Source organism: Procambarus clarkii, chromosome 60 (genome assembly GCF_040958095.1).
Source record: "Procambarus clarkii isolate CNS0578487 chromosome 60, FALCON_Pclarkii_2.0, whole genome shotgun sequence".
NCBI classification, from domain to species: domain Eukaryota; kingdom Metazoa; phylum Arthropoda; class Malacostraca; order Decapoda; family Cambaridae; genus Procambarus; species Procambarus clarkii.
In genome coordinates, this window is record NC_091209.1 from 29,371,018 (window position 1) to 29,396,091 (window position 25,074).

The following is a 25,074-nucleotide window of genomic DNA, read 5'->3' on the forward strand; positions in this document are numbered from 1 at the left end:
GTGGCGGTGTGCAGGACAAACATATAAATTTTGACACTAGCTCTCCACATATGTCAGTTGCTTAATTTAGAACCTGTACTTGAGGTCGATCTCGAACCCATTGTTGATGTGATGACTTATATTGAATTTTGTAACTAGCTCATCAAGATTGTAACTTGCTTAGCTAAATGAATTGTGGGGTTCAGTCCCTGAGCCCATTATGTGCCTTTGTAACCCTTTCCACTACCGCCCACAAGATGGGTATGGGGTGCATAATAAATGAACTAAACTAAAAAAAACTGTTGTAGGGACTTAAAATGGTTCTCTAACTTTTGTAACATCTCTTCTTGCTTCTTGGAGGTTTCTGCTGATTTACAGTTAGTAACCTTAACTGTAGCCTCTGTTTAACTCAACAATAAAATGTGTGGTTGGTTGTGAAAACGATTTTTCGCGGCGGGGATCGTATTCCAGGGACCTGCCCGAAACGCTACGAGTACTAGTGGCTGTACAAGAATGTAACAACTCTTGTATATATCTAAAAAAAAAAAAAAAAAAAAAAAAAAGTGTCATGTATTTACTCAGACGAGAACAGCAGTGAACACAAACCAGCGCATATACGAACGAAATGGTTTGTATGTACAAACTTTTCATTAAATGAAGTATCCTCTAGGGGGACTGGTCAAGTCGTATACTGCAATTTCGGATACCGGGCTAGAAACAACTTCGTTCACTGAGAAATTTGTACATACAAACCATTCCGTTCGTATATGCGCTGGTTTGTGTTCACTGTTGTTCTCGTCTGAATAAATACATGGCACGTGTTCATATAATTAGCGCTTCCATTATTAGAATTATTTATCCATTATTAGAATAACAAGGTGCAAACCATACCCCCTTACAGTTGAAATCTATTTATTTATATACAAGAAGGTACATTGGGTTGCGAGAGTACATAACAAATATTAAGAGGTACATTGTAGCAAGATTTGTGATTAAAGGATTTAAGACTAACACGTTTAGAAACAAGGCGCCCCCGAAGGAGGCTATTATTTGTTATGCACCCCATACTCAACCAGTAAGTAGTGGAGCAAAACATAGATTACATGGTCATAAAGTCTTAATCAGACCAATTCAATTCTATTTCTTTCTTTATTATGCACCCCATACCTATCCCGTGGGCGGTGGTGTAAAGGATTACAGAGGCACATAATCGGTTCAGGAACTGAACCCTCTAGTTCGTTTAGCTAAGCAAATAATAATTTGTGACGCTAGTTACAAAATTATTAATATTATATATACATGTACACACTCTCATACATACATGTACATATATATATACGTATACATATATACATACACATACATATTTAATCACCTACACAAATACACACATCAATAATCTCTGTGTCACAAGTGATCAACAAGAGGCTCACAACAGTCACTATACAAGGCACTTTACATCTATGGTGAGTCACAGTTACTAGTCTTGCTGCACACCCACCCAACTGGGCGGCAGCTTTACAGTCATGTGCTCCACACCCATCCAACTGGGCGGCAGCTTTACAGTCATGTGCAGCATTACCTACAGTAAGCAAATTTTGGATACTTCGCTAAGATTTCGAGCAGAACATCATTATGAATGAAGTACTTACACATTTCTTGGACACTATTGATGGTGTTATCTCTAAATTCCGCGATTTTTTCACATTCCATTATATAATGACGCAAAGTAAGCGAATAGTTCTGCTGACAGAGTTTACATTTAGTCAAATCTACATCAGCAGATGTTACAAACTCCCAAAGGTACTTGTAGCCGAGCCTAAGCCTAGCAGTGGTAACATCTAGAAGTCTGCTAACATTATTGGATGACCCATAGACGTGCGGTTCTTCCTGCATAATAGAATGATGATAGATGGAGTAACTGGTGTGAATTTCACTTTGCTTCAAGTCTCCGAAATTTAGTTGATATTCCTGGGATATTGCTGCCCTCAGGCTGCTCAAAGGCAGTCCAAGTTTGTAATCAATTCCCTCTTTACGAGCAAAAGTCTTGGGCAACTCATTAGTTCTCAGTGGCTATTTTTACATTATCATTTACAACTAACTTAAGTTAAATAACAACCAGTAAACAGACTGCTGTTTTCTAATTCTAGTTCAGGCACTTCCTGGGATAAAACGCGAACATTCCTTGAGGAACTGTGAGGTGCTTATCTGTTTTTCCTCGTAACGGTCCCAAAGCTTCCACAAATGTTCCTGTTTCTCTTCATTGCCCTTGCGGCGACTGGACTTTAGCTTTTGATCAGAAACCAGTTGATATTGCAAGGTTACCAGGGACGCCTCACGGTACAGTAAGGGGATTAAAATATATAAAGCCAAGTTGTCCCTCACTGCCCTTTGATTCAGACGCTGGTGCCATCCTTCTACGTCATTGTTGGTCCTCGCCAGTCGTCTAAATGCACACCAGTTCCCCAATTCCCACACACTGTTGCACAGCCACGTATTTTTTTTATGTAATGAGTTAATTGTGTCGTTAAGGGTGGACTGCTAGCCGACTTTTCTAATTCAGCAAACGCCTTACAATTATGTAGTACATACGTACCACATAAGTACGTGTGTGTTATACACGTACACACACACACACACACACACCTTGTCAAGCACAGGACGAAGCTTGAAAAAGTTTAATGGTATGCCAATAGGCTAGTCCCAGGACTAAAAGGCATGAGTTACGAGGACAGGCTGCGAGAAATGCACCTCATGACACTGGAAGACAGAAGAGTAAGGGGAGACATGATCACTACCTACAAAATTCTCAGAGCAATTGATAGGGTACATAAAGATAAACTGTTTAACACGGGTGGTAGGCGAACAAGGGGACACAGGTGGAAACTTAGTACCCAAATGAGCCACTGGGATGTTAGAAAGAACTTTTTCAGTGTCAGAGTAGTTAATAGATGGAATGCATTAGGCAGTGATGTGGTGGAGGCTGACTCCATACACAGTTTCAAATGTAGATATGATAGAGCCCAATAGGCTCAGGAACCTGTACACCTGTTGATTGACGGTTGAGAGGCGGGACCAAAGAGTCAGAGCTCATCCCCCGCAACCACAACTAGGTGGTTGCACATAATTCACACAAACACACACGTACACACACACACGTACACACACACACACACAGACACAAACATACACACACACACACACAGACACAAACATACACACACTAATGCCTCTATTCACCTTGCAGTAAATAGGAACCTGAAAGTCAGGAAGCTGCTAAAGGCTGCATCTTGGGGATGTGTGTGTGTGTTAGATAAAAATATAAGTAGTTTAGATATGATGGAGGAAAAGAGGCCGAGAGTCGGTACATTAGACAACCGACGCTTAGAAAGGCGGGGTCCAAGAGCTAACAGCTAAATCTTGGAAATAATAAATTAAAATATTTAATACACACACATACATGTTTCACATGAATTTGGCTGAGGGCACACTGAGGGCTGATGGCCCCGTCGACGGGGCAGGAAGTCGGCGGTTGATCAAAGGCCTCCCTCATCCTCCACATACCTGAGGATTTTTCCGGCCTAATTTTAAACGGAAGTAATGTCTTGGCATTTACGGCTTCAGTGGGTGGGTGGGTCCGTGGGTTTATTACACTATGAGTGAAAACAATCGCCTATTCTCTATTTTATATTGCCGCTTGTAGAGCTAGAAGCTGTTGCCTCTTGTGTGCGTTGCACAAGGGGATTAATATCTTTCAATATTTCCAGTATTTTTTAAGGTATCGCTTAAATACCGAAGATACTGCTATTGGACACCGCTTAATTGACAATGTCTCAACAACGCAGGCTGAAGATGTGCGTGGCTCCTGCTACTGCAATGATGCTCATTTGCTTTGCTTTTCAATGATGCGCCTTAGTTGTCCCCTCTCTAACTTGCCGTTCTAAATACCCCTTCTCCATCTCTCGCAAACATTCCCCCCTCATACATCTCCCCCCTTTCCTCCTGTCCCCCTGTCCATCTTTGTCCCCCTGTCCCTCACTTTGTCCCCTTGCCCACATTTTCTGTCCTCTGTCCCCGATCCCTTTCCCCCTGTCCCCTTGTCCCCCCTTTCCATCTCTGTCCCCCTGTCCCTCTCTATCTCATTGTCCCTCTCTCTGTCCCCCTGTCTCTCTCTGTCCCCCTGTTCCTCTCTGTCCTCCTGTTTCTCTCTCTGTCCCCCTGTTCCTCTATGTCCCCCTGTCCATATCTGTTCCCCTGTCCTTCTCTCTGTCCCCTGTACCTCTCTGTCCCCCTGCCCACTCTTTCTGTCCGCTGTCCTTCATCTGTCCCCCTCCCTTTCCTCCAGTCCCCCTATCCATCTCTGTTCCCTTGTCCCTGTCTCTGTTCCCCTGTCCCTCTTTCTGTCCCCCTGTCCGCCCTTTCTGCCCCCCTGTTCCTGTCTTTCTCTGTCTGTCCCTGTCCCTCCCTCTGTCCCCCTGCCCACTCTTTCTATCCCCTGTCTCTCTGTCCCCTCTCTCTTGGTCTCCTGCCCCCCTCTCCTCCCTCTGTCCCCCGGTCCCCCTCTCTGACCCTGTCCCTCTGTCCCCCGGTCCCCCTCTCTGACCCTGTCCCTCTGTCCCCCGGTCCCCCTCTCTGACCCTGTCCCTCTGTCTCTGTCCCTCTGTTCCTGTCCCTCTGTCCCTGTCCCCTTCTCTGTCCCTGTCTCCCTCTCCGTCCCACTGCCCCCCCTCTGTTCCCCCGTCCCTCCTCTGGCCCTGTCAGTCTGTCCCTGTCCCTCTGTCTCTGCCTCTCCTCGTTTCTGCCATTCTCTGTGTCAGCCTATCTCTGTCTCTTTCCTCGCTCTATCTCTGTCATTCTCTCACTGACTTTGCATATCCTTATCTATCCGTCTCTGTGTCTAACATTCTCTCCCTGACTCTGTCTATATCTATTTCTCTGTCTCGGTCTTCATCTCTTTCTCTCTCTTTCTCTCCTCTCTCTCTCCTTACATACATACATACATACATACATACATACATACATACATACATACATACATACATACATACATACATACATACATACATACATACATACATAAATACATACATACATACATACATACATACATACATACATACATACATACATACATACATACATACATACATACATACATACATACATACATACATTTATTTAACACATGTGGTACACGCACAAGGGGACACAGGTGGATTCGAATATTGATTCGATTGGTCTTAAGCTTTGTTACCCACTGAATTTTTTGGAAGTTTGTCGTAACAAAGCACGTCGTAATTTGCTAATATTAATATCCAAAAAATTCAGTGGGTAACAAAGCTTAAGACCAATCGAATCAATATTCTTAAATTCTTCGTCTAAGAATTCTTAGACGAAGAATTTAAGAATATTGATTCGATTGGTCTTAAGCTTTGTTACCCACTGAATTTTTTGGAAGTTTGTCGTAACAAAGCACGTCGTACATATTATAATAATGTATGCAGTGAAAGGATTCGCCCAAAGAATGTGTTATGTTTAAAATATTTCTCTGGGTTTGAGAATATTGTCAAGGCCTTGAAACTTTTTAATATAGATGTAATGTTTAGCTACGAAAACACTGTTGGTAAGCTATTAGTTAGGAACAGCCCTCGTAGTGATAATTGCGTCATTTATAAAATACCTTGTAAGGAATGTAATAAGTTCTATGTCGGGCAAACATCTAAAGATTTAAAATGTAGAATATCGCAACATAAATACTCTGTAAGACATGGCCAATTGTCTAATGCTTTGTTTGTGCATTTGTCAGAAAAAGCTCACCAAATTGATTGGGAGAGTGCTTCTTCAATAACAAATTGTAAAAGCACCTATAACAGAAACATAATTGAATCTGCTTTGATACAGATCACCAAAGAAAGTAATTTCAATATTAGCAGTGGTCTATATAACTTAGATCCATTTCTAATAGATTAGCTAAAGGGCGATTTAAGTAGGATCATTGAAAAAAATTTGTCTCACTAATTTATTGTATATATTTACCTCTTTATGTTATAAATACCTATGTATTATGCTTGTATGTCTGCTGTATCAGATGGGCCATTGGGCTACATCGGATGGGCCAATTGGGTGCATCTGATGGGCCAATGGGCCGTCTGCGTTGTCCAAGTATTGTACCTCACCTCACTTCACCACTCTCTCCTGCCTATTTATACCCATCACTCGATCTGTAAAATGACCTTCTGAAGATGTATTTAATATACGAAAGTACTTAAGGAAATTCCTGTTTCATTTTTCCTCCGTGGTCTGACATTGTCATATATATATATATATATATATATATATATATATATATATATATATATATATATATATATATATATATATATATATATATTATATATATATATATATTATATATATATATTATATATATATATATATATATATATATATGTATATATATATATATATATATATATATATATATATATATATATATATATATATATATATATATATATATATATAGTGCCTGTTCATTACAACTATTTAACTCTGGGAAGGGATCAGGATAAGGATTTGGGATGGGATGGGGAGGAATGGTGCCAAACCACTTGGACGGCGGTCGGGGATTGAACGCCTAGGACTGCTACTGTGCATTTAAATTACTAACTTACCTGAGAGTCTATATCTCTACATGTCAATGTTTGTGTATACTGGTAATGTGAGGAAAATACAGAAGATAAGGGTAGCTGACCACAAAATGCTGAAGGACAACTTTATTAAAGTTGCATAATGAAATGTGTAAGTACTTCATTCCTAATGATGTGCTGCCCGAAATCTTAGCGAAGTATCAAAATTTTGCTTACTGTAGGTAATGCTGCACATGACTGTAAAGCTGCCGCCCAGTTGGGTGGGTGTGGAGCACATGACTGTAAAACTGCCGCCCAGTTGGGTGGGTGTGGAGCACATGACTGTAAAGCTGCCGCCCAGTTGGGTGGGTGTGGAGGACATGACTGTAAAACTGCCGCCCAGTTGGGTGGGTGTGGAGCACATGACTGTATAGCTGCCGCCCAGTTGGGTGGGTGTGCAGCAAGACTAGTAACTGTGTGACTCACTATAGATGTAAAGTGCCTTGTATAGTGACTGTTGTGAGCCTCTTGTTGATCACCTGTGACACAAAGATTATTGATGTGTGTATTTGTGTAGGTGATTAAATATGTATGTGTATGTATATATGTATACGTATATATATATATATGTATATATATATATATTATGTATATATATATATATATATATATATATATATATATATATATATATATATATATATATATATATATATATATATATATATATATATATATATATGTACATGTATGTATGAGTGTGTGTACAACATTAATAATTTTGTAACTAGCGTCAAACATTGTTATTTGCTTAGCTAAACGAACTAGAGGGTTCAGTTCCTGAACCGATTATGTGCCTCTGTAATCCTTTACACCACCGCCCACGAGATGGATATGGGGTGCATAATAAAGAAAGAAATAGAAGAAATTGAAATTGCATAACACGGTTATTGACATTCAATAATAGTAAGATAAAGCAATGAGGACCAAATGGGAGACTAGTGATCAGATGAATATTACAGACTCAAGGGTAGCCTTCTCTTCTTGTATATAAATGAAAAAATAAATTCGTTTGTTTAATTCTAATGCTTGTTGGCGAGAACAGTTATGAACGCCAGCTAGCGCACAAGTACATGAGCGCCCAAAATACTTTTACACAAAAGACATGTACAGACAGGCGTGTGGCTTCTGACTTCTTTTTTATTGATTAATATTAAATATTAGGCGCTTACCTATAATAGTTATCATTTTATACATGTATAACTCTCACATAATAAATATAAAAGGAGTTTATCCAAAAACTGACAGAAGTGTTGTGTTTTGTGCGTTGTATCGTGTTTGTGGGCATTCGGGTGTGTTGTGTTTACGCTGGCGGGCGGCGTCCTTACCAACTCCGGATTATGTCTATTACATCACTAAACTTCATTTAATAACTATATGCCTGTTAAATAGAAGATTTTAATTGTTAATAGCATTATATTGTCGTTTTAATATGGAACACGTACACATATGCGAAACGTCGAAAGCTGGTGTCCGAAGTGGTAAAAATATTAGTGTGCGATGTTGTCAATGTACGGAGTGTCTTGTATCCGTTTCTAGTACGGTATCCGAAATTGCTGTAGACGACTTGACCAGTGCCCATAGGCCTGCAGTAGACGACTTGACCAGTGCCAAAGTAGGATCTGCCATTTTAGCAGCGCCAGCCGGTGATGTCTAGAGTGAGTATTAAGGGCACAAACCTTGACACAAACTGCACCTATCATTAAGAAGAAGCATCACCATTAACCGTCACGTGCTCACATCAAGTCTAACTCTAAGAAACAACACTCAAGCCTTGACGCGACTCCCAACTTCACCACTCGTACAGTCACCCGGAGGAAAAAACCCTCACATAAACTGCACCTATCGTAAAGAAGATGAAGACTCACCATTGTCCACAGTGTGGGAAGGTATTCATTCGTCTTGGAGATATGAGGAGGCACTTGTTAGTGCATTCAGGTGATAAGCCTCATGAGTGTCCAGAGTGTGGGAAGAGATTCAGACAGCGGGGACATATAAAGACTCACATGTTAGTGCATTCAGGTGACAAACCTCATGAATGTCCAGAGTGTGGGGAGAGATTCAGAGAGCGTGGAACTATGAAGACTCACATGTTAGTGCATTCAGGTGATAAACCTCATGCGTGTCCAGAGTGTGGGAAGAGATTCAGTCAGCTTGGAGTTATGAAGAAACACAGGATGGTGCATGCGGATGAGAGACCTTTTGAATGTGCTGAATGTGGCAAAAAATTTAGAGAACGTGGACATATAATAAAGCACGTGTTAGTGCACTCAGGTGACAAACCTCTTGAGTGTCCAGAGTGTGGGATGAGATTCAAGCACCGTGGAGCTATGAAGACTCACATGTTAGTGCATTCAGGTGACAAACTTCACAAGTGTCCAGAGTGTGGGAAGAGATTCAGGCAGCTTGGAACTATGAAGACTCACATGTTAGTGCATTCAGGTGACAAGCCTCATGAATGTCTAGTATGTGGGATGAGATTCAGGCAGATTGGACATATAAAGACTCACATGTTAATGCATTCAGGTGACAAACTTTACAAGTGTCCAGAGTGTGGGAAGAGATTCAGTCGGCTTGGAACTATGAAGAATCACAGGATGGTGCATACGGATGAGAAACCTTTTGAATGTGCCGAGTGTGGCAAAAAATTTAGAGATCGTGGAATTATAAAACGTCACATGTTAGTACATTCAGGTGACAAACCTTATAAATGTACAGAGTGTGGAAAAAAATTCAGTCATCTTGGAACTATGAAGACTCACTTGTTAGTGCATTCAGGTGACAAACCTCACGAGTGCCCCGAGTGTGGAAAGAGATTCAGTCAACTTGGAAGCATGAATAGGCACAAGATGATACATGCAGATGATAGGCTAAACACTTTGCGTGTGGAAGAGGATTAAGAGATTAAAGGATAATGAGGCACATAATGGTATATTAACTTACTTTTTATCTAACAGTGTGCTATCACAGTGTCAGTTGGTTGCCCTTCAGAGGTATTTATGTTATATATTGTTTGAGAAATACTTCACTATGAAGGGGTAAAGATCTAAAGATATTTTATTATATTGTTCCTCAACGAAAATTAGATGCCATAAATAGACCAAACAAGAACTAGGGAAGCTGTCACTGTAGAAAAATTCAATTGCTTATAAAAACAGAAATATCTCTTTAGTTTAGCAAAGATAAAACAAAGCTTAAAAATGTTTTTTCTTCATATGTAAATAATGTGCTTAATATTTTTGTTTTGGGAATTTATTTAAAATGTAATACACTGGTACCTTCGTTTTTTTAATTTAATCCATTCCCAGAGACCGGTTGTAAACTGAAAATTCACAAACTGAAACAAATTTTCCCATTAGAAATAATGCAAATTTAATTAATCCACACTTCCAAAAATATTAACTTCAAAATACATTTCATATATAATGCTACAAATATTTGGCACTATAGTATGTACAAGTTATATCTTACCTTTACTGATGACTTTTTTGGCGTATGGAAGACTGTGAGGAAGGGGGTAGGGGTGGTGGAGAGGTGTTAGTGTTAGGAAGGGGAGGCCCCTTCCATTATAACATCAAGCAGTGATGACATTTCTGGGTTACACACTCCCCTAAGTTTTGCAGGCATACCACTAGGAAATTGTTGTTGCTCAGTGCTTGCTTGTCTTACTAAGAATCTGTCTATAGACAATTGTTTTTCCCCATACCCCCCCCCCCCTCACCATGTTCAGCTCGTTGCCGTAAGGGGGGCTTAGTGGGCGGCTGCCGGAGTGTGATGCTCCTTGGGACAGTCCCCTAGCTGTCCTTTTGTAGCCTTATTCTCCTGTTGCTGTCCTCTCTAATTGTGCTGAACGACTTTTCCTTTTCCTTCTGTTTCGTTTTTCTCCCCCTTCTTCTCCTCTCTGCTTGTCGTTTCCTGCTGACCTTTTGCATGTTTTATTTATTCTTTTGGACTTCTTCTATTTTGACGCCCGGGTGCTTGAGGAGGCATACTCTTACACCCGTAGAACTGTAGTACCCAACGTCGAGAGCGAGGGGAACCTTTTATTGTCAATCCTCCTTTCGTCACTGAACAAATCAAAATCAAATCAAATGTTTATTTAGGTAAGATACATACATACAAGAGATTTTACAAAGAGTGATGGATTTATAAATAGGGCTAGTACATACAATGCCTAAAGCCACTATTACGCAAAGCGTTTCGCGCATGAAAAATTTAAATGACTAAAGCTTAATACTAAATGAGCATAAAGAATAAAATGAAAACATGGAATGAAAACATAGCTGAAAAAGCAGCACAAATACAATTCTGTCGACAAACAGCGCTCTTTAAAAAAAAAACCAGACATTGGTTGACAATAGGGGGGTAAGGTAGGTTACAGGGAATTTATTAGGTATAGCTTCGTTTTTATCTTAAACTGGTTGAGAGAGGTACAGTCTTTAACATGGTTGGGAAGGTCATTCCACATTCTGGGCCCCTTGATTTGTAGAACATTTCTAGTTTTATTAAGTCGTACTCTAGGAATATCAAAACTGTATTTATTTCTGGTGTGGTGCTCATGGGTTCTATTACAACCTTCTATGAAGCTTTTGAGGTCAGGATTGGCATTACAGTTTAGCGTTTTATATATGTATAATGCACATGAGAGAATGTGCAGTGGCTTAATGTCTAACATATTCAGAGATTTGAGTAGGGGTACCGAGTGATGTCTGGGGCCAGAGTTGGATATTGTCCTAATAGCAGCTTTGTGTTGAGTAATTAGAGGACGTAAATGATTTTGGGTAGTAGAACCCCAAGCACAAATACCATAGTTGAGATATGGATAGATGAGGGAGTAATAGAGAGTCACCAGGGCAGGGCGGGGTACATAATATCTGATCTTAGAAAGAATGCCAACAATTTTGAAACTTTTTTTGATATATTTAGAATGTGTCCCTGGAAATTCAGCTTGTGGTCGATGAGAAGGCCAAGGAATTTGCCATCTAATTTGTTACAAATTTGGGTATTGTTTATTTTGAGATTTATTTGATTAGAGGATTTATTGCAAAAAAGAATATAGAAAATTTTGTCAATGTTAAGGGTGAGTTTGTTGGCAGTTAGCCAAAGATGGACTTTATTTAGCTCAGTATTTACTGTGGCATTTAGAGTAAGGGGGTCAGGACTGGAGTAAATGAAGGTTGTGTCGTCAGCAAATAGAATTGGTTTGAGGTGTTGGGAGGCATTTGGAAGGTCATTAATGTAGATGAGAAAGAGGAGAGGGCCAAGTATGCTGCCCTGAGGAACACCAATGTTGATGGGTAGGGTGGGAGAAATTGAATTATTCACAGAAACATACTGGAGCCTGTCAGTAAGGCAGGATTTGAGGTATTGCAGGGAGTGTCCTCTGACTCCATAATGATGTAATTTAAGAAGAAGGTTTTGGTGGTTGACAGTGTCAAAAGCCTTACACAGGTCCACAAATAACCCAACAGGGAACTCATTTTTATCAAGAGCTGTATGAATCGAGTTAAGCATACTAATAAGTGCATCGTTAGTGCTTTTTCTGAGGGGAGCCCCGTCGGCTCCCCAGGCTGATATGCTAATGTCAGACTTTGGCATCAGTCATGTGTATGGAGTTCTTAGGCCTACCGGGGACCACGGCCAGAACCGGGCCCCCTCAGAGAGGCAAGGGGAGCAATGGCCTATAGAAGCCCCCGTGTAGTTGGAAGCATTCTATGTCTGCCATCGACCGGAACAGGCACCCAGAAAGGTAAGCGCCCCAAAACAAACCCCTATTCTGGTTAAAATTGCTACCAAAAACCGAACTAGTGGATAGAACTCCCCAACCGAAAACAAGCAAACTAGTGTGACGTCACACACCGCCGCACCGCTGTCTGCGCAGCTCCCCCCTCCCCGGGAGGGGGAAGGGGGAGCCCCAGACCCCCCCCCCGCGCCGGCTACCCACACCTCAGTTCTTGAGGCTGATGCTATAGGCGATGGTCGTGTGCTCTGGCTCCGGTGTCGCTACTGCACTGTGCTTTGCGTGTGGTGTTGGTTTTGTGGGTGCGAGAGCCAGGAGTTATCTTCAGTACTCGGGCTGCATGCGCCTAGGGCTGCCTTCCCTAGGTGCCCTGTAAGTACTGCCCTTGGGGCCACCTTCTACAGGCTCCTCGGGGTCTGCCTCTGCTGGTCCGTTTTACCTTTCGGTTTTTCGGCCGCCTGTTGGGCTCTTGGGTGTTCTGTTCTCCCTTGTTACCGGCAGGTAAGAGGCAGTTTGCATTGGTAGGGGCGCAGGGTGCTGCTCAGCTTGTATTTCCCGACATCGCGGCCGGCTCTGTTCCTTGGGGTTCGCTGTCCTCTTGCGGGGTTTTGTTTTTCTTTTTGTTTTTGCCTAGTGGGGGGTTCTGTCATTTTATTCAGTTTGCTTTTGCCCTTCCACTGTTCTCCTCGGTGGCGCCCCCTGCTAGGTCCCCATGAGTGTACACGTCCCTGGGGTTCAGCTTTAGAAGTTTGCTTGGTAGTTTTGGGTGCCGGTTTGCAGCACCCTGCCTGGGACTACCTGAGCGCGAGTCCTCTTAAAGTAAACGCTCAGGACCCTGGGAATCCCCTAGGGGGCGCGTGGGTCCGATGGATGTGACCCCGGAGTCCCCACTCGCTGTGTGCGAGTTTGAGGGTTGCTCGGTCCCCTTGTCTCAGGGTGACCCTCATTGTTTTTGCCTCTGCCATGCTGCCTGTTGGGTCGGTGATACTTTCGACCCTGAGTCCTGTGAGTGTTGCTGCTTGCTTGTGACTCAATTTACCCAATCCTCTGATGATTCTATTCGGGTACAGGCGGCGCGTGCGTTGCAGTCTAGGTTTCGTCTGTTGCAACGCGCTCGGTTGGTTGCTTCCCCGGCTGCCCCGCTTTGCTTTTCGAGACCCGGACTTGGGGGTGGGGGTCCCTTCGATCCTGATTCAGTCCGCACCTCCTCGTCCTTCCCCTTCTGTTCGTTCTGGTCCCCCGCCCCTGCTTCCGGCCCCGAAGCGTCTGAGGGTTTCGGGGTCGGAGCAGGGGTTACTTGATCTCGAGACTCGGGCAGCTTCGGGAATTGCCCCTTCCGGGGGGGCGGCAGAGGCATTCGAGTCTTGTCTCCCGGCCGAAGCTTCAGGGTCTGACCAGTGGGCCCCCCTTCCTCCAGCTTTTCCGGCTGCTCCGTCCTTGTCTTGTGGGGTCGGGGCTTGAGGAGAGGACTCGGCCTCGGGTCCTGTGATGACGGACCTCGAGGCTGGGGAGGGGCTGACTTGGGGGCCTTGGGACCCACTGGACCCCGCCTGGGTTTTTCTTCCCACTGAGCGGGGCTTATTGTTACAAGGAGTGGGGTTTTCTTTTCCCCCCTCTGCGTACGAGTTGGATTTGGTGTCGGCCCCTCCCCGGGTTCGGTTCCGGGTTCCCCCGGGTACGTCGGTTCCGTCCTTCCGGAGGTTTTCGGCTTATCGCATCCAACCTGGTGTGGTGCGAGCGGCCTTTGCAGCTTACCTCCTGCGTGACCCGGATTATGCCTCGGAAATGGATCCGTCCACGTTCAGGTTTGGGACTTCGTTCCCTTTCTGGCTCTGTTACGAGGTTCCGGAGTCGTCCTGGCTAGCAGACTGCCCCTTGTTTGGTCTGGATTCCTGGCATTCCTTCTGTCGTTCCCGCACGCTGGAGTGGCGGGAAGCTTCCACGGTGCTTCAGGTTTTCCTGGGGGGCGAACTTGAGTACCTGAATGAGTGCTTGTTTGCCCCTGCCCTTCCCCGCGATGTGGGCGTTATTCAGCTCCATGTGCAGGTTCCCTCCCTTTCGGCGGCGCTTGTTGTGGAGGACTTGCGCGCCCGGGGCCTTTTGTGTTCGGCCTTGCGGTTCTTTTCCCTCCTGGAGCTGTCTTCGGATTGGCTCATGGAGGATGTGGGGACGCTTGGGTCCGTCCCGGGGTCCGGCACCTTGTCCTCGGCTGCGCGTTCGTCGGCTGCCTTGTTGAAGCTGTTCACGCCGATTTTGCGGGATGCGTTTTCCCTGTTTTATGCTTCCCGTCTCGCGTGTTGGCAGGCGGTGCTGGGTTAATCCGTGGAATCTGCTTGGGCTCTGGCTCTTAGGCGTTCTTCACCTTTTTGTCCTCTCCTGTTTGGGGAGTCGGCCGTGGCGCAGTTTATTCAGGCTGCGTCGGCGGCTTGTCGTCCGATGTCGGACTTGTTGGTTTTCCGGGGGTCCCGGGGTGGGTCTTCCCGGAAAGGTCGTGCCAGGGCTCGGGGTTTCTCTCGTCGTGGTAGGCCTCTGGTGTCAGGTTTGGGGTTGGCTCCTCCTGCGGACCCTCCCTCGTCTGGTCGGCGCGGTGTTCTGGGTTTCGTAAGGGTCGCCGACCCTTTCGCGGTTTGCCCCCTTGACGGGGCGATGGGGGGGCGGCTTGCGCTGTTCGCCCACGCCTGGTCCCACGATTCGTGGGCCTTTCGGGTCGTGTCTCGCGGCCTGCGGTGGCGTTGGGTGGCCCCTCCCCCCTTTGGGGGGTCGGGGCTGGCAGGGCAGGTTTCTTCCCCTGCACTCTGTCGAGTCGTCTTGGAGTGGGTACGCTTGGGCGTCGTCGAAACGACGTCGTCCCTCAGATGGGTTTCCCGTCTGTTTCCGGTTCCGAAACGGGACTGCGCGGACCTGCGGTTCATTCTGGACTTGTCCCGTCTGAACCCCTGGGTTCATTGCCCCTCCTTTCGGATGACTACACTGTCTCAGGTTTGGCTCCTCTTGGAGCCGGGAGCTTGGATGGTGTCCCTGGACCTCCGGGACGCTTATTGGCATGTCCCGATTCATCCGCGGTTCAGGGACTGGCTCGGTTTTGTTGTGGGGCGTCTGAGTTACCGCTTTCGTTGTCTCCCGTTCGGGTTGAACCTGGCACCTCGCGTGTTCACGCGCCTTACACGGGTTGTGGTGGCTCGATTGCATCTCCTAGGTGTTCGGGTGTTGGCCTACCTCGACGACTGGCTGGTTTGGGCTCCCAGCCAGTCAGCTTGCTTGCTAGCCAGGGATTTGGTTCTTTCCCAGCTCGCCGAGTTCGGGTTCTTGGTGAACTGGAGGAAGTCCCATCTGGTTCCCTCTCAGGTTCGGACTTGGCTGAGTCTCGTTTGGGACTCTCGAACCGCCTCCTTGTCTCTCCCTCCGGAGTCTCTCCTGCGGCTGCGGTCCCGCCTTCGTCTGTTTCTGGAGGGCCCTCGGGTCACCCGGCAGTTGCTCGAGGGGCTGTGCGGGAGCCTGAACTTCGCGATGGTGGTCTACCCGCCGGGTCGGGTTTGGCTTCGACGGCTGTTCTGGTTCCTTCGGGGTTCCCCCTTCCGCCTCTCTCGCGATCGCAGAGTTTGACCCCCGGGGCCTTGCGTCGGTTGCTGCGTCACCGGCTTCCTCTTTGGGTTTTTCGGGGTTCAGTGCCTTGGCGCCTACCCGAGCCCTCGCTCGATGTGTACACGGATGCGTCGTCTCTCGGCTGGGGTTTTGTGACCAGTGCTCACCAGGCCGGCCAGGAGCGTTGGGATCCGTCCTTCCGTCGAGCTCACAGCACGGTGCGGGAGTTCGCGGCAGTGTGGTTTGCTCTGGGGAGGATTCGGGTGGCCCTCGGATCGACGATTCGGCTCCATTCGGACTGCTCTCCGGTGGTTCATTGCCTGAACCGCGGGGGTTCGATGCGGCCCTTGTCTCTTTGGGGTTGGTTGCTTCGGGTGACTCGTCTGCTGAGTTCTCGGGGTTTGGCTCTCCTGGCAGTTCACGTACGGGGTGTGTCCAATGTCTTGGCGACATTGGGTGATGGGTGATGAGTGATGGTGTGGTGTGGTGTGGTGTTGTTAAGAGTTGATTTACGGCCAGCCTGCTGCAGCCAAGGCAGGGCAAGGCAAGGCAATCTCGCTTCGTTCCCCTCTCCACGGAGTGGACAGTCGACGACGAGTCCTTCCGTTGGCTTTGCCAGACGTTCGGGCGCCCCGAAGTGGACCTTTTCGCGTCGGCCCCTTGGTGGCCGGCCCAGCCTTGGTTTCAGGCGCTGGTTGCTCGGTGTCCGAACCCGAGGGTTTTCCCGCGGCTCCACCTCTTTCAGCAGATCGGGCCGGTACGTCACGTGGTTGGTTCGATCTTCTCCTCGAGTCTTCGCGTATGGTTTTTTTGACTCGAGTCTATCATCATTTCTATGGTGATCAGGTGGCCTCCTTGTTGGTGTCTCACCTGAGGGCTTCTTCTCGGCGGCAGTATGAAGTTTCCTAGCGGTCCTTCCGTTTCTTTTTGCGTCTTCGTCGTGTTAGCTCCTTGTCTGTTCGGGTGGTCTTGTCCTTCCTCTCGTGGTTGTTTCAGGACCGTCATCTTATGCCTAACACTGTCGCTTCGTATCGTGCGGCGCTGGCGGAGTCGCTTCAGCTTGCTTTCGGTATCGATGTTACGTCTGCGCCGTTTCGCAAGCTGTCTCGTGCATTGTTTCACCTCCGGCCTGCTCATGCGTCGCCTGAGCCGTCCTGGTCTTTGGACAGAGTGCATGCTTTCCTTTCATCTCCTCGTTTCGTTGTGGCCCCTTCGGTCCAGGATTGTTTTTCCAAGGCACTTTTCTTGTTGGCTTTGGCCTCTGGGGGTCGGGTAGGGGAGCTTCATGCTCTCCTCCGGCGCAGGGGTTTCTGCTCTTTTGGTCGTGGAGATTGTTTTGTTCGTTTGCAGCCGTCTCCTTCTTTTCTGGCGAAGAATGAGACTGCTGTGTTCCGGAGGGCTCCATGGGTGGTTGATGCTTGGTTGGTCAGGCCGGGGGTGCATCATGTTTTGTGTCCGGTTGCGGCGCTTCGCCGTTATTTGCGCGCCACAGCTTCTGTGTCCGGGGACGCGCTGTGGGTTGATCCGGTTTCCCTTCTTCCCTGTTCGCGGGTTCCAGTCTCTCAGGTCGTCCGCAGGGTTATTAGGTCCAGCCAGCCTGCGTTCTATCCCCGTGCCCATGACGTTCGTAAGTTCGCGCTCTTGCTGCCGTCTTTGGGAATATGTCTTGGTCTGATATTCGGGCGCGGGGATTTTGGCGGTCGAACAGGGTCCTGGCTGCTCGTTACCTTGTGAATGTCCCTAGGCCTCGTCGGGCCTGTGTTGCTTTGGGTCGGCTTCGAGTTGAGGGGTGAGCGACGACCGCCTCCCGGGTAAGTCCCTCTTTTTTCTGTCTGTGGGTAGTTAGCTCCAGGGAGCCGACGGGGCTCCCCCCAGAAAACCAGCGTTGAATGTAATGAAACGCCATTTTCTGGGTGAGTCCCGGAGGCTCCCCGGCATCCCTCCCTCCCTCCGGTCGGCGTTTTTTCGCGTTTTTGACATCCAGCCTGAAGAACTGAGGTGTGGGTAGCCGGCGCAGGGGGTCTGGGGCTCCCCCTTCCCCCTCCCGGGGAGGGGGGAGCTGCACAGAGAGTGGCGCGGCGGTGTGTGACGTCACACTAGTTTGCTTGTTTTCGGTTGGGGAGTTCTATCCACTAGTTCGGTTTTTGGTAGCAATTTTAACCAGAATAGGGGTTTGTTTTGGGGCGCTTACTTTTCTGGGTGCCTGTTCCGGTCGATGGCAGACATAGAATGCTTCCAACTACACGGGGGCTTCTATAGGCCATTGCTCCCCTTGCCTCTCTGAGGGGGCCCGGTTCTGGCCGTGGTCCCTGGTAGGCCTAAGAACTCCATACACATGACTGATGCCAAAGTCTGACATTAGCATATCAGCCTGGGATAGCTCCGGAGAGCCTCCGGGACTCACCCAGAAAATGGCGTTTCATTACATTCAACGCTGGTTTTTTGGGTCTGAAGCAATATTGGCAAGGGCTAAGTATATTGTGTTTGGCTAGATAAGAGTAAAGCTGCTTGTAGATTAGTTTTTCAAAATTTTTTGACAAGTTTGGCAGGATTGATATAGGTCTGTAGTTGTTAACATCTGTGAGATCACCACATTTGTGGATAGGCGTTACTCTCGCTTTTTTTAGAATATCTGGAAAGGTTTGGAGTTCAAGTGACTTGTTGAAGCGCAATGCAATAGCAGGGGTTAAAGATCTGGAGGCTTTTTTGTAAATTAAAGTTGTTATCTCCTCAAGGAGATATATCTCCTTAAGGAGATATATCTCCTTGTATATCTTATATCTTGATATATCTCCTTGTATCTCCTCAAGGGCACTAGACTTGGTTTTAAGGGAAAGGATTATCTCATTGACGTCAGTGGAATTAATAGGCTTTAGGTACAGAGACTGTGGATAGTTACCTGTAAGATAGTCCTTAACGTCAGTACTGGAAGCTGGAATATCATTTGCAAGGGATGACCCAATGGAAGAGAAGAACCTATTGAACTCAATAGCAGAATCTGAGGCTGAAAGCTGACCATCGTTATTGGACAGGAGTGTTGGTTTGTTATTTAAAGTCTTCTTTGATCCCATTATTTGTGAAATTGTGCTCCAAGTTTTTTTAATGTTGCTCTTTATTTGGGTAAATTTATCTTCGTAGTATTTAGTTTTGGCTCGTCTAATTATCTTAGATAGCAATAACGAGTAATTCTTTGAGAATTCTTTGGAGACAATTCCTAACCTATACTTCTTCTCAAGGTCATGTTTTTTATTAATGGATTTAAGTATTCTCTTTGTAAGCCAGGGATGGTTAAGCCTTTTGGTTGTGACATGTTTTGTAAGCATAGGACAGTGGGTGTTATAAAGCAGGGGTCTCCAAACTATGGCCCGCGGGTCACATCCGGCCCGCCACATAATTTCATCCAGCCCTCCAAACAAATCCCTGTGTGGTGGCCTTGAAAAAATAATTATCGTACGAATGGCATCGCAGAATTATTCAAAGCTGGGGCTGCTGACTGGTGGCGCTCAACCCGAGTCAGTTTTCCTCTCTCTCGATAGTGTGATGCACAGATACTAATACTGGTAGGTATGTGTTGTGCATTACAACCAATCAGTTGTGTATAACTGTATATTGTGGGGATGGAGGGCGAGTGGGGCTTCGCTGCTTCCGTTTCAGGGAGCACAAACACTGTACAATATTCTTTTCTCTGTACTTTGACAATGCCTTTATCTTAGTTATACAAAATAGCAATAATACTATTGTAGCCAAAAATATTTCATGTTTAAAATAGTTAAAATGGTAACCATTAAGTTTATCAACGAAAGCTGTTGTCATAATATTTACCACTTTATAATAATATGCTATGCTTTTTAACACCACATACAAGCTGTTTTTTTCCTGTAGAATTTATTTCATTTATTTTACCCTTATGTTTTCAGATATGGAAAAGATAAAGAAAAGAAAAGTGGACATTGAGTGCCGTCGGTTCAATGATGAATGGAAGATAAGGTACTTTTTTGTGATAGCAAATGATAAAGCTTTATGCATAATATGTAGAGACAGTGTTGCTGTTCTGAAGGAATACAATATTCGTCGGCACTATGAATCTAAACATGGCTCAAGTTATTCTCACATCACAGGAGCAAAACGCACTAAAAAGTTTGAATCATTTCAGCACAGTCTGCATTCTCAACAAGCTGTTTTCAGTAAGAAAAAATCTGAAAATGAAACTTCAACTAGAGCCAGTTACAAAGTTGCCTATGTGTTGGCTAAAAAAGGAAAACCTTTCACTGATGGTAGTATCATAAAAGAGTGTATAGTGGAAGCAGCAGGAGAGGTATGTCCAGAAAAAGTAAACCTCTTCAAAATGATAAGTCTTGGGTCAAATACTGTTGCTCGTAGAATTGAAGATTTAGGAGGCGACATAATTCGGCAAATAAAGGAAAAAACAAAAATATTTTGTTGGTATTCTCTTGCGTTGGATGAATCAACTGATGTGTGTGATACTTCTCAGCTCTTAGTATTCATTTGTGGTGTTGATAGTGAATTTAATGTGAGCCAAGAATTAGCATCAGTTCACAGCATGCACACCACAACAACTGGAGAGGACATTTTCAATGAAGTAAAACTATGACAGAATATAACCTGGAATGGAAACAAGTGCAGTGTGTGACAATTGATGGAGGAAAGAATATGTCTGGGACAAAGAAGGGTTTAGTTGGGCAAATTACAACAGCTTGTGAGGTTGGAGGATTCTCAAAACCCATTTTTCTGCATTGCCTTATCCATCAACAAGCATTGTGCCTAAAATATGTTGATATGTCTTGTGTCATGAAACCTGTTGTTTCTGTGGTTAATTTCATTAGATCTCATGTACTCAACCATCGCCAGTTCCGTGATTTCTTGAAAGAAATTGATGCGGAGTTTGTTAACTTGCCTTATTATACAGCAGTTAGATGGCTTAGTTGTGGAAAGGTTTTGTTGCATTTCTTTGAGCTCAGATTAGAAATTGATTTATTTCTCACAGAGAAAAATAACCCTCAGCCATTATTATCAGAATGTGAATGGATTTGGAAATTGGCATTTTTTGCAGATATGACAGGTCATATGAATAACTTGAATCTGAAATTGCAAGGCAAAACAAATTTGATCAGTGACTACTTTGTTCATGTCAAGGCATTCAGAGCAAAACTTGCGCTACTTGAAGGTTAAGAATTTTGCTCATTTTCCATGTTGTGAAAAATTTCATGCAGAAAGTAAAGTTGAATTTCCTTTTTCATTTGCAAATGAAATAATTTCAGATTTGAAAAAAACAGTTTCAGAAGCGATTTGCTGACCTTGATGCCAAAGCAAATGAAATCAGGCTCTTTCATAATCCATTTGACTGCAATGCTGAAAATCTTCCAACTCAATTTCAAATGGAAATTATTGATCTCCAGGCAGATGACAGACTGAAAGATAAGTATAGAGAAGGAAATCTTATTGAGTTTTATAAATGCCTGCAGCCAGATCAGTTTCCAAATTTGATAAAGTTTGCTTGTAGTTTTGTGTCCATTTTTGGTTCAACATACTTGTGTGAACAAACTTTTTCCGAAATGAAGTATGTGAAATCTAACTATCGAGCAAATTTGTCTGATGATCACTTGAAATCAATTCTTACAATTGGCTCATCTAATCTGGAACCTGATTTTAATGAAATTTTGAAGTCAAAACGACAGTATCATTCGTCACACTAATTTGGTTGCATAAAACTAAAGGCAGGAATCTATTTAGTTTACCCTGATTTTTTCCAAAAAGATATGTTTTAATTTTTCCATGTTTATACTTTAATATTTGAGGAAATTAAATTACTGGCACTGATTTGTTTTTTGTTTTTTTTCATTTTTTATTCCTCCGGCCCGCATAAATATGGGAAATATATAATGTGGCCCTTACATTGAAAAGTTTGGAGACCCCTGTTATAAAGGCTAAGAGTTTTTTGAAGAAAAGATTGCACTGCTAGGTTGATGTCCCCTATGTTACCTAACTCGGACTCCCAGTTGACATTATCAGCAGCAGTTATAAAATTGTCTATAGCAATTTCATTGTGCAGCCTAAAACTTAACTCCCTTGACTCTAGAGGTGGTTTGCTAATGTTAGTTAAGAGAAATGTGGGGTAATGGTCTGTAGTGCTATCGGTGATTATACCTGAAGTAAGCGGAGAGGTTATGTTTGTCCAGATGTGATCTGGAGTCGTAGCAGTACTATCAGTGATTCTAGTTGGTCTAGTGATTAAGAGTATGAGGAAGCAGGAATTCATACAGTTGAGGAAGCTAACAGCAGTAGGGTGTTCAGGCTCGCAGAGGTCAATATTAAAGTCCCCTGCGATAATTAGATGGTTTTTGTTCAGTCTGTTATCGAGTATTAGATTTCTAAGGTTTGAGTTGAATTCGGACACATCAGTGTTCCTCGGCCCCCACTTCTGACTCTCTCGCTCCTTCTCCTCCCATTTCGGTGGTTGCGCCCCATGTTCCTGCTATGAAGGTTTCTTTGGCCTCTGCTTCCCTCTCGGTTGCTGCCCTTGCTGAGGTGTGCTCCCCTCTTTCTACTCCTCTTCTTGCTGCTGTCCTTGACTGCTCCTCTCGGTTGTCTCCTCCTCTTCCTCCTCCTCCGGACCCTGCCCATCTACCTCTGGTCTGTTCTCCCGCTTCCTTCCCTCCGTCTTTGCTCAGTTTACCAATGCCCCCTAACCCTGACTTTGCTGACCCTGATGCCGACCCTGATCTTCTTTAATGTGCTATGTTCCTCTTTCACCTTTGTTTCTTCCTGGTTCTCTGTTGTTGTCCTTTCTCTTCTCGTCGATGTCTATTCTTCAATGGAACGTTTGGGGTTATTACGCCAATTTCCTTGAACTCCAACTTTTGATATTGCAGTTTTCGTGTCTGTGTCTGTGCCCTTGTGTCTGTCTCCAGGAGCCGATGTTTGGTGCTCGTCCTGGTCGCTTTTGTGGCTATTCCTTTCTCTCTCCCCCCCCCCCCCCCGTCCCCAGCTGTTGCTGGGGCTCCTAACTCTTCTGCTCTCTTGATTCGCTCTGATGTTCCCATTGTCCCCTTACTTTTTCCTTCGCCTCTCTACTGTTCTGCTGCTCGTATCTTTGAGGGGAAATGGTACACCGTTTGTTCCATTTATCTCCCCCCGAGTGTCCCGCTTTCTCTTCCCGGTCTGAAACACCTACTGGACTCCTTGCCGGAGCCTGTGCTCCTGCTGGGTGATTTCAATTGTCGTCATTCCCTTTGGCGTGATGTTCTGACGAACACCCGGGATCACCTTCTTGAACCTTTTATCCTCTCTTCTTCTCTGTCTCTTCTGAATTCTGGCAAGCCCACGCATTTGGACTCTCGGACTCGCATCCTTTCCTGTCTTGATCTTTCTCTTTGCTCATCTTCTCTTTACTTAGATTTCACGGGGCAGGTTCTTGATGACCTCTATGGCAGTGACCATTTCCCCATCCTTGTTACCTTTTCTCTTTTCACCCTCCCCTCTCCTTCCCTAGGTGGCAGTTTGCTAAGGCAAATTGGAACCTATTTACCTTCAGTGCTGCTCTCTGACCTCTCCCTTCTGCCTCTCCCTCGCTCTCTCCTCCTTTTTCATGACACTGTCTTCAACACTGCCCTCCGCTCTATTCCTCGCTCTTCCTCTCGGGGCCCACGGATGTGCGTTCCCTGGTGGAATGCAGACTGTGCTCGGGCTGTCCGCTTTAAGCGTGAAATCCTGGAAGAGGCACTGCCGTCGGCAGACGGCCGATTCTTTAATTCGGAAGGCCAGTGCGGTGGCCCGTAGGGCCATCCATACGGCTCAACGTGAATGTTGGGCATCATATGTCTCCACCATTACGTCTGAAACTCCACTGCCGCAGATTTGGAAGCGTATCCGTAAGATGGCGGGTAAGTTCGTTATCGATGTTTCACCGGTCCTTCACCTCCACGGTACTCTTGTGGCTGTGGCGGACCCGTTGCAGGTCACTACCGAACTGGGTTCCAACTTTTCTTCTGTTAGCTCTGGTCTTCATCTTCCCCCTATCTTTCCTTCTTTGTAAACCTGTCCTTGAATCTTGTCCTTTGGATTTCTACACTCGTCTTCGAGTTTCCTATAACGATCCCTTCTCTCTCTCTTTGAACTTCGTTCTGCTCTGGCCCTCTGCGGTTCTACGGTGGCGGGCTCCGATGGCTTTTATTATGAGATGCTTCACCATCTCCCTCTGTGCACGTCTCAGTATTTACTGAGTCTGTATAATTGGATCTAGGAGTCGTCGTCAGTCCCTGAGGACTGGCTCGATGCCGTTGTCCTCCCTGTTCGCAAACCAGGGTCTCTGGGAACATCCCCTAAGGACTTTCGCCCTATTGCCCTCACAAGTTGTGTCTGCAAACTCTTTGAACGTATGGTTAACGTTCGTCTGATGTGGTTCCTGGAACACGTTCTCCCCTTCTCAATTTGGTTTCCGCAAGTGCCGCAGCACAACAGATGTCCTGGTGAACTTGGAGGTCTATATTCGTACTGCTTTTGCTACGAAGACCTCCGTTGTTGCCGTCCTTTTTGACCCAGAAAAGGCTTACGACACCACTTGGCGGTATCATATTCTATCACAGCTTCATTCTTGTAGTCACCCTCTCTTTCTCCGCAGCTTCCTCTCTCGTCGTTCCTTTCGGGTGAGGCTTGGTACTGCTCTCTGCCTCTTTTCAGCAATACGAAGGTGTGCCCCAGGGTAGTGTTCTGAGCACTACTCTTTTTCTGGTTGCCCTCAATGGTCTTCTTTCCTCTCTTCCTTCAGGCGTCTTCTCCGCTCTCTATTTCGATGATCTTACCCTTTGCTGTCAGGGGTGATGATTCACCTTTCCTTCAACTCCGGCTTCAACTTGCGATTGCTGCCGTGATGTCTTGGGCCACCGATCATGGCTTCAAGTTCTCTACTACTAAGGTTTGTGCCATGAATTTTACTCGGAAACGGGCCGTTCTTCATCCCTCTTTGTCACTTTATGGTCATCCCCTTGAGTACAAAGATTCCTCGAAGCTTTTGGGGTTATTCTTTGACACTCGTTTGTCTTGGTCTCCCCATATCTCTTACCTCCG

General features: G+C 45.4%; 1 protein-coding gene across 1 annotated transcript; it reads left to right on the plus strand.

Moving 5' to 3' along the window:
* Window positions 1–8,524: 8,524 nt before the first annotated feature.
* On the plus strand, window positions 8,525–9,568 carry LOC138353932 (zinc finger protein 98-like). Its single transcript, XM_069307365.1, has one exon. It carries the CDS (start codon window positions 8,525–8,527, stop codon window positions 9,566–9,568), a length of 1,044 nt encoding a protein of 347 aa, XP_069163466.1.
* The last annotated feature ends 15,506 nt before the right edge of the window (window positions 9,569–25,074 follow it).

Coding starts and splice junctions, on each gene's coding strand:
- LOC138353932 (XM_069307365.1), top strand. CDS start 8,525: ATGAAGACTCACCATTGTCCACAGTGTGGGAAGGTATTCATTCGTCTT.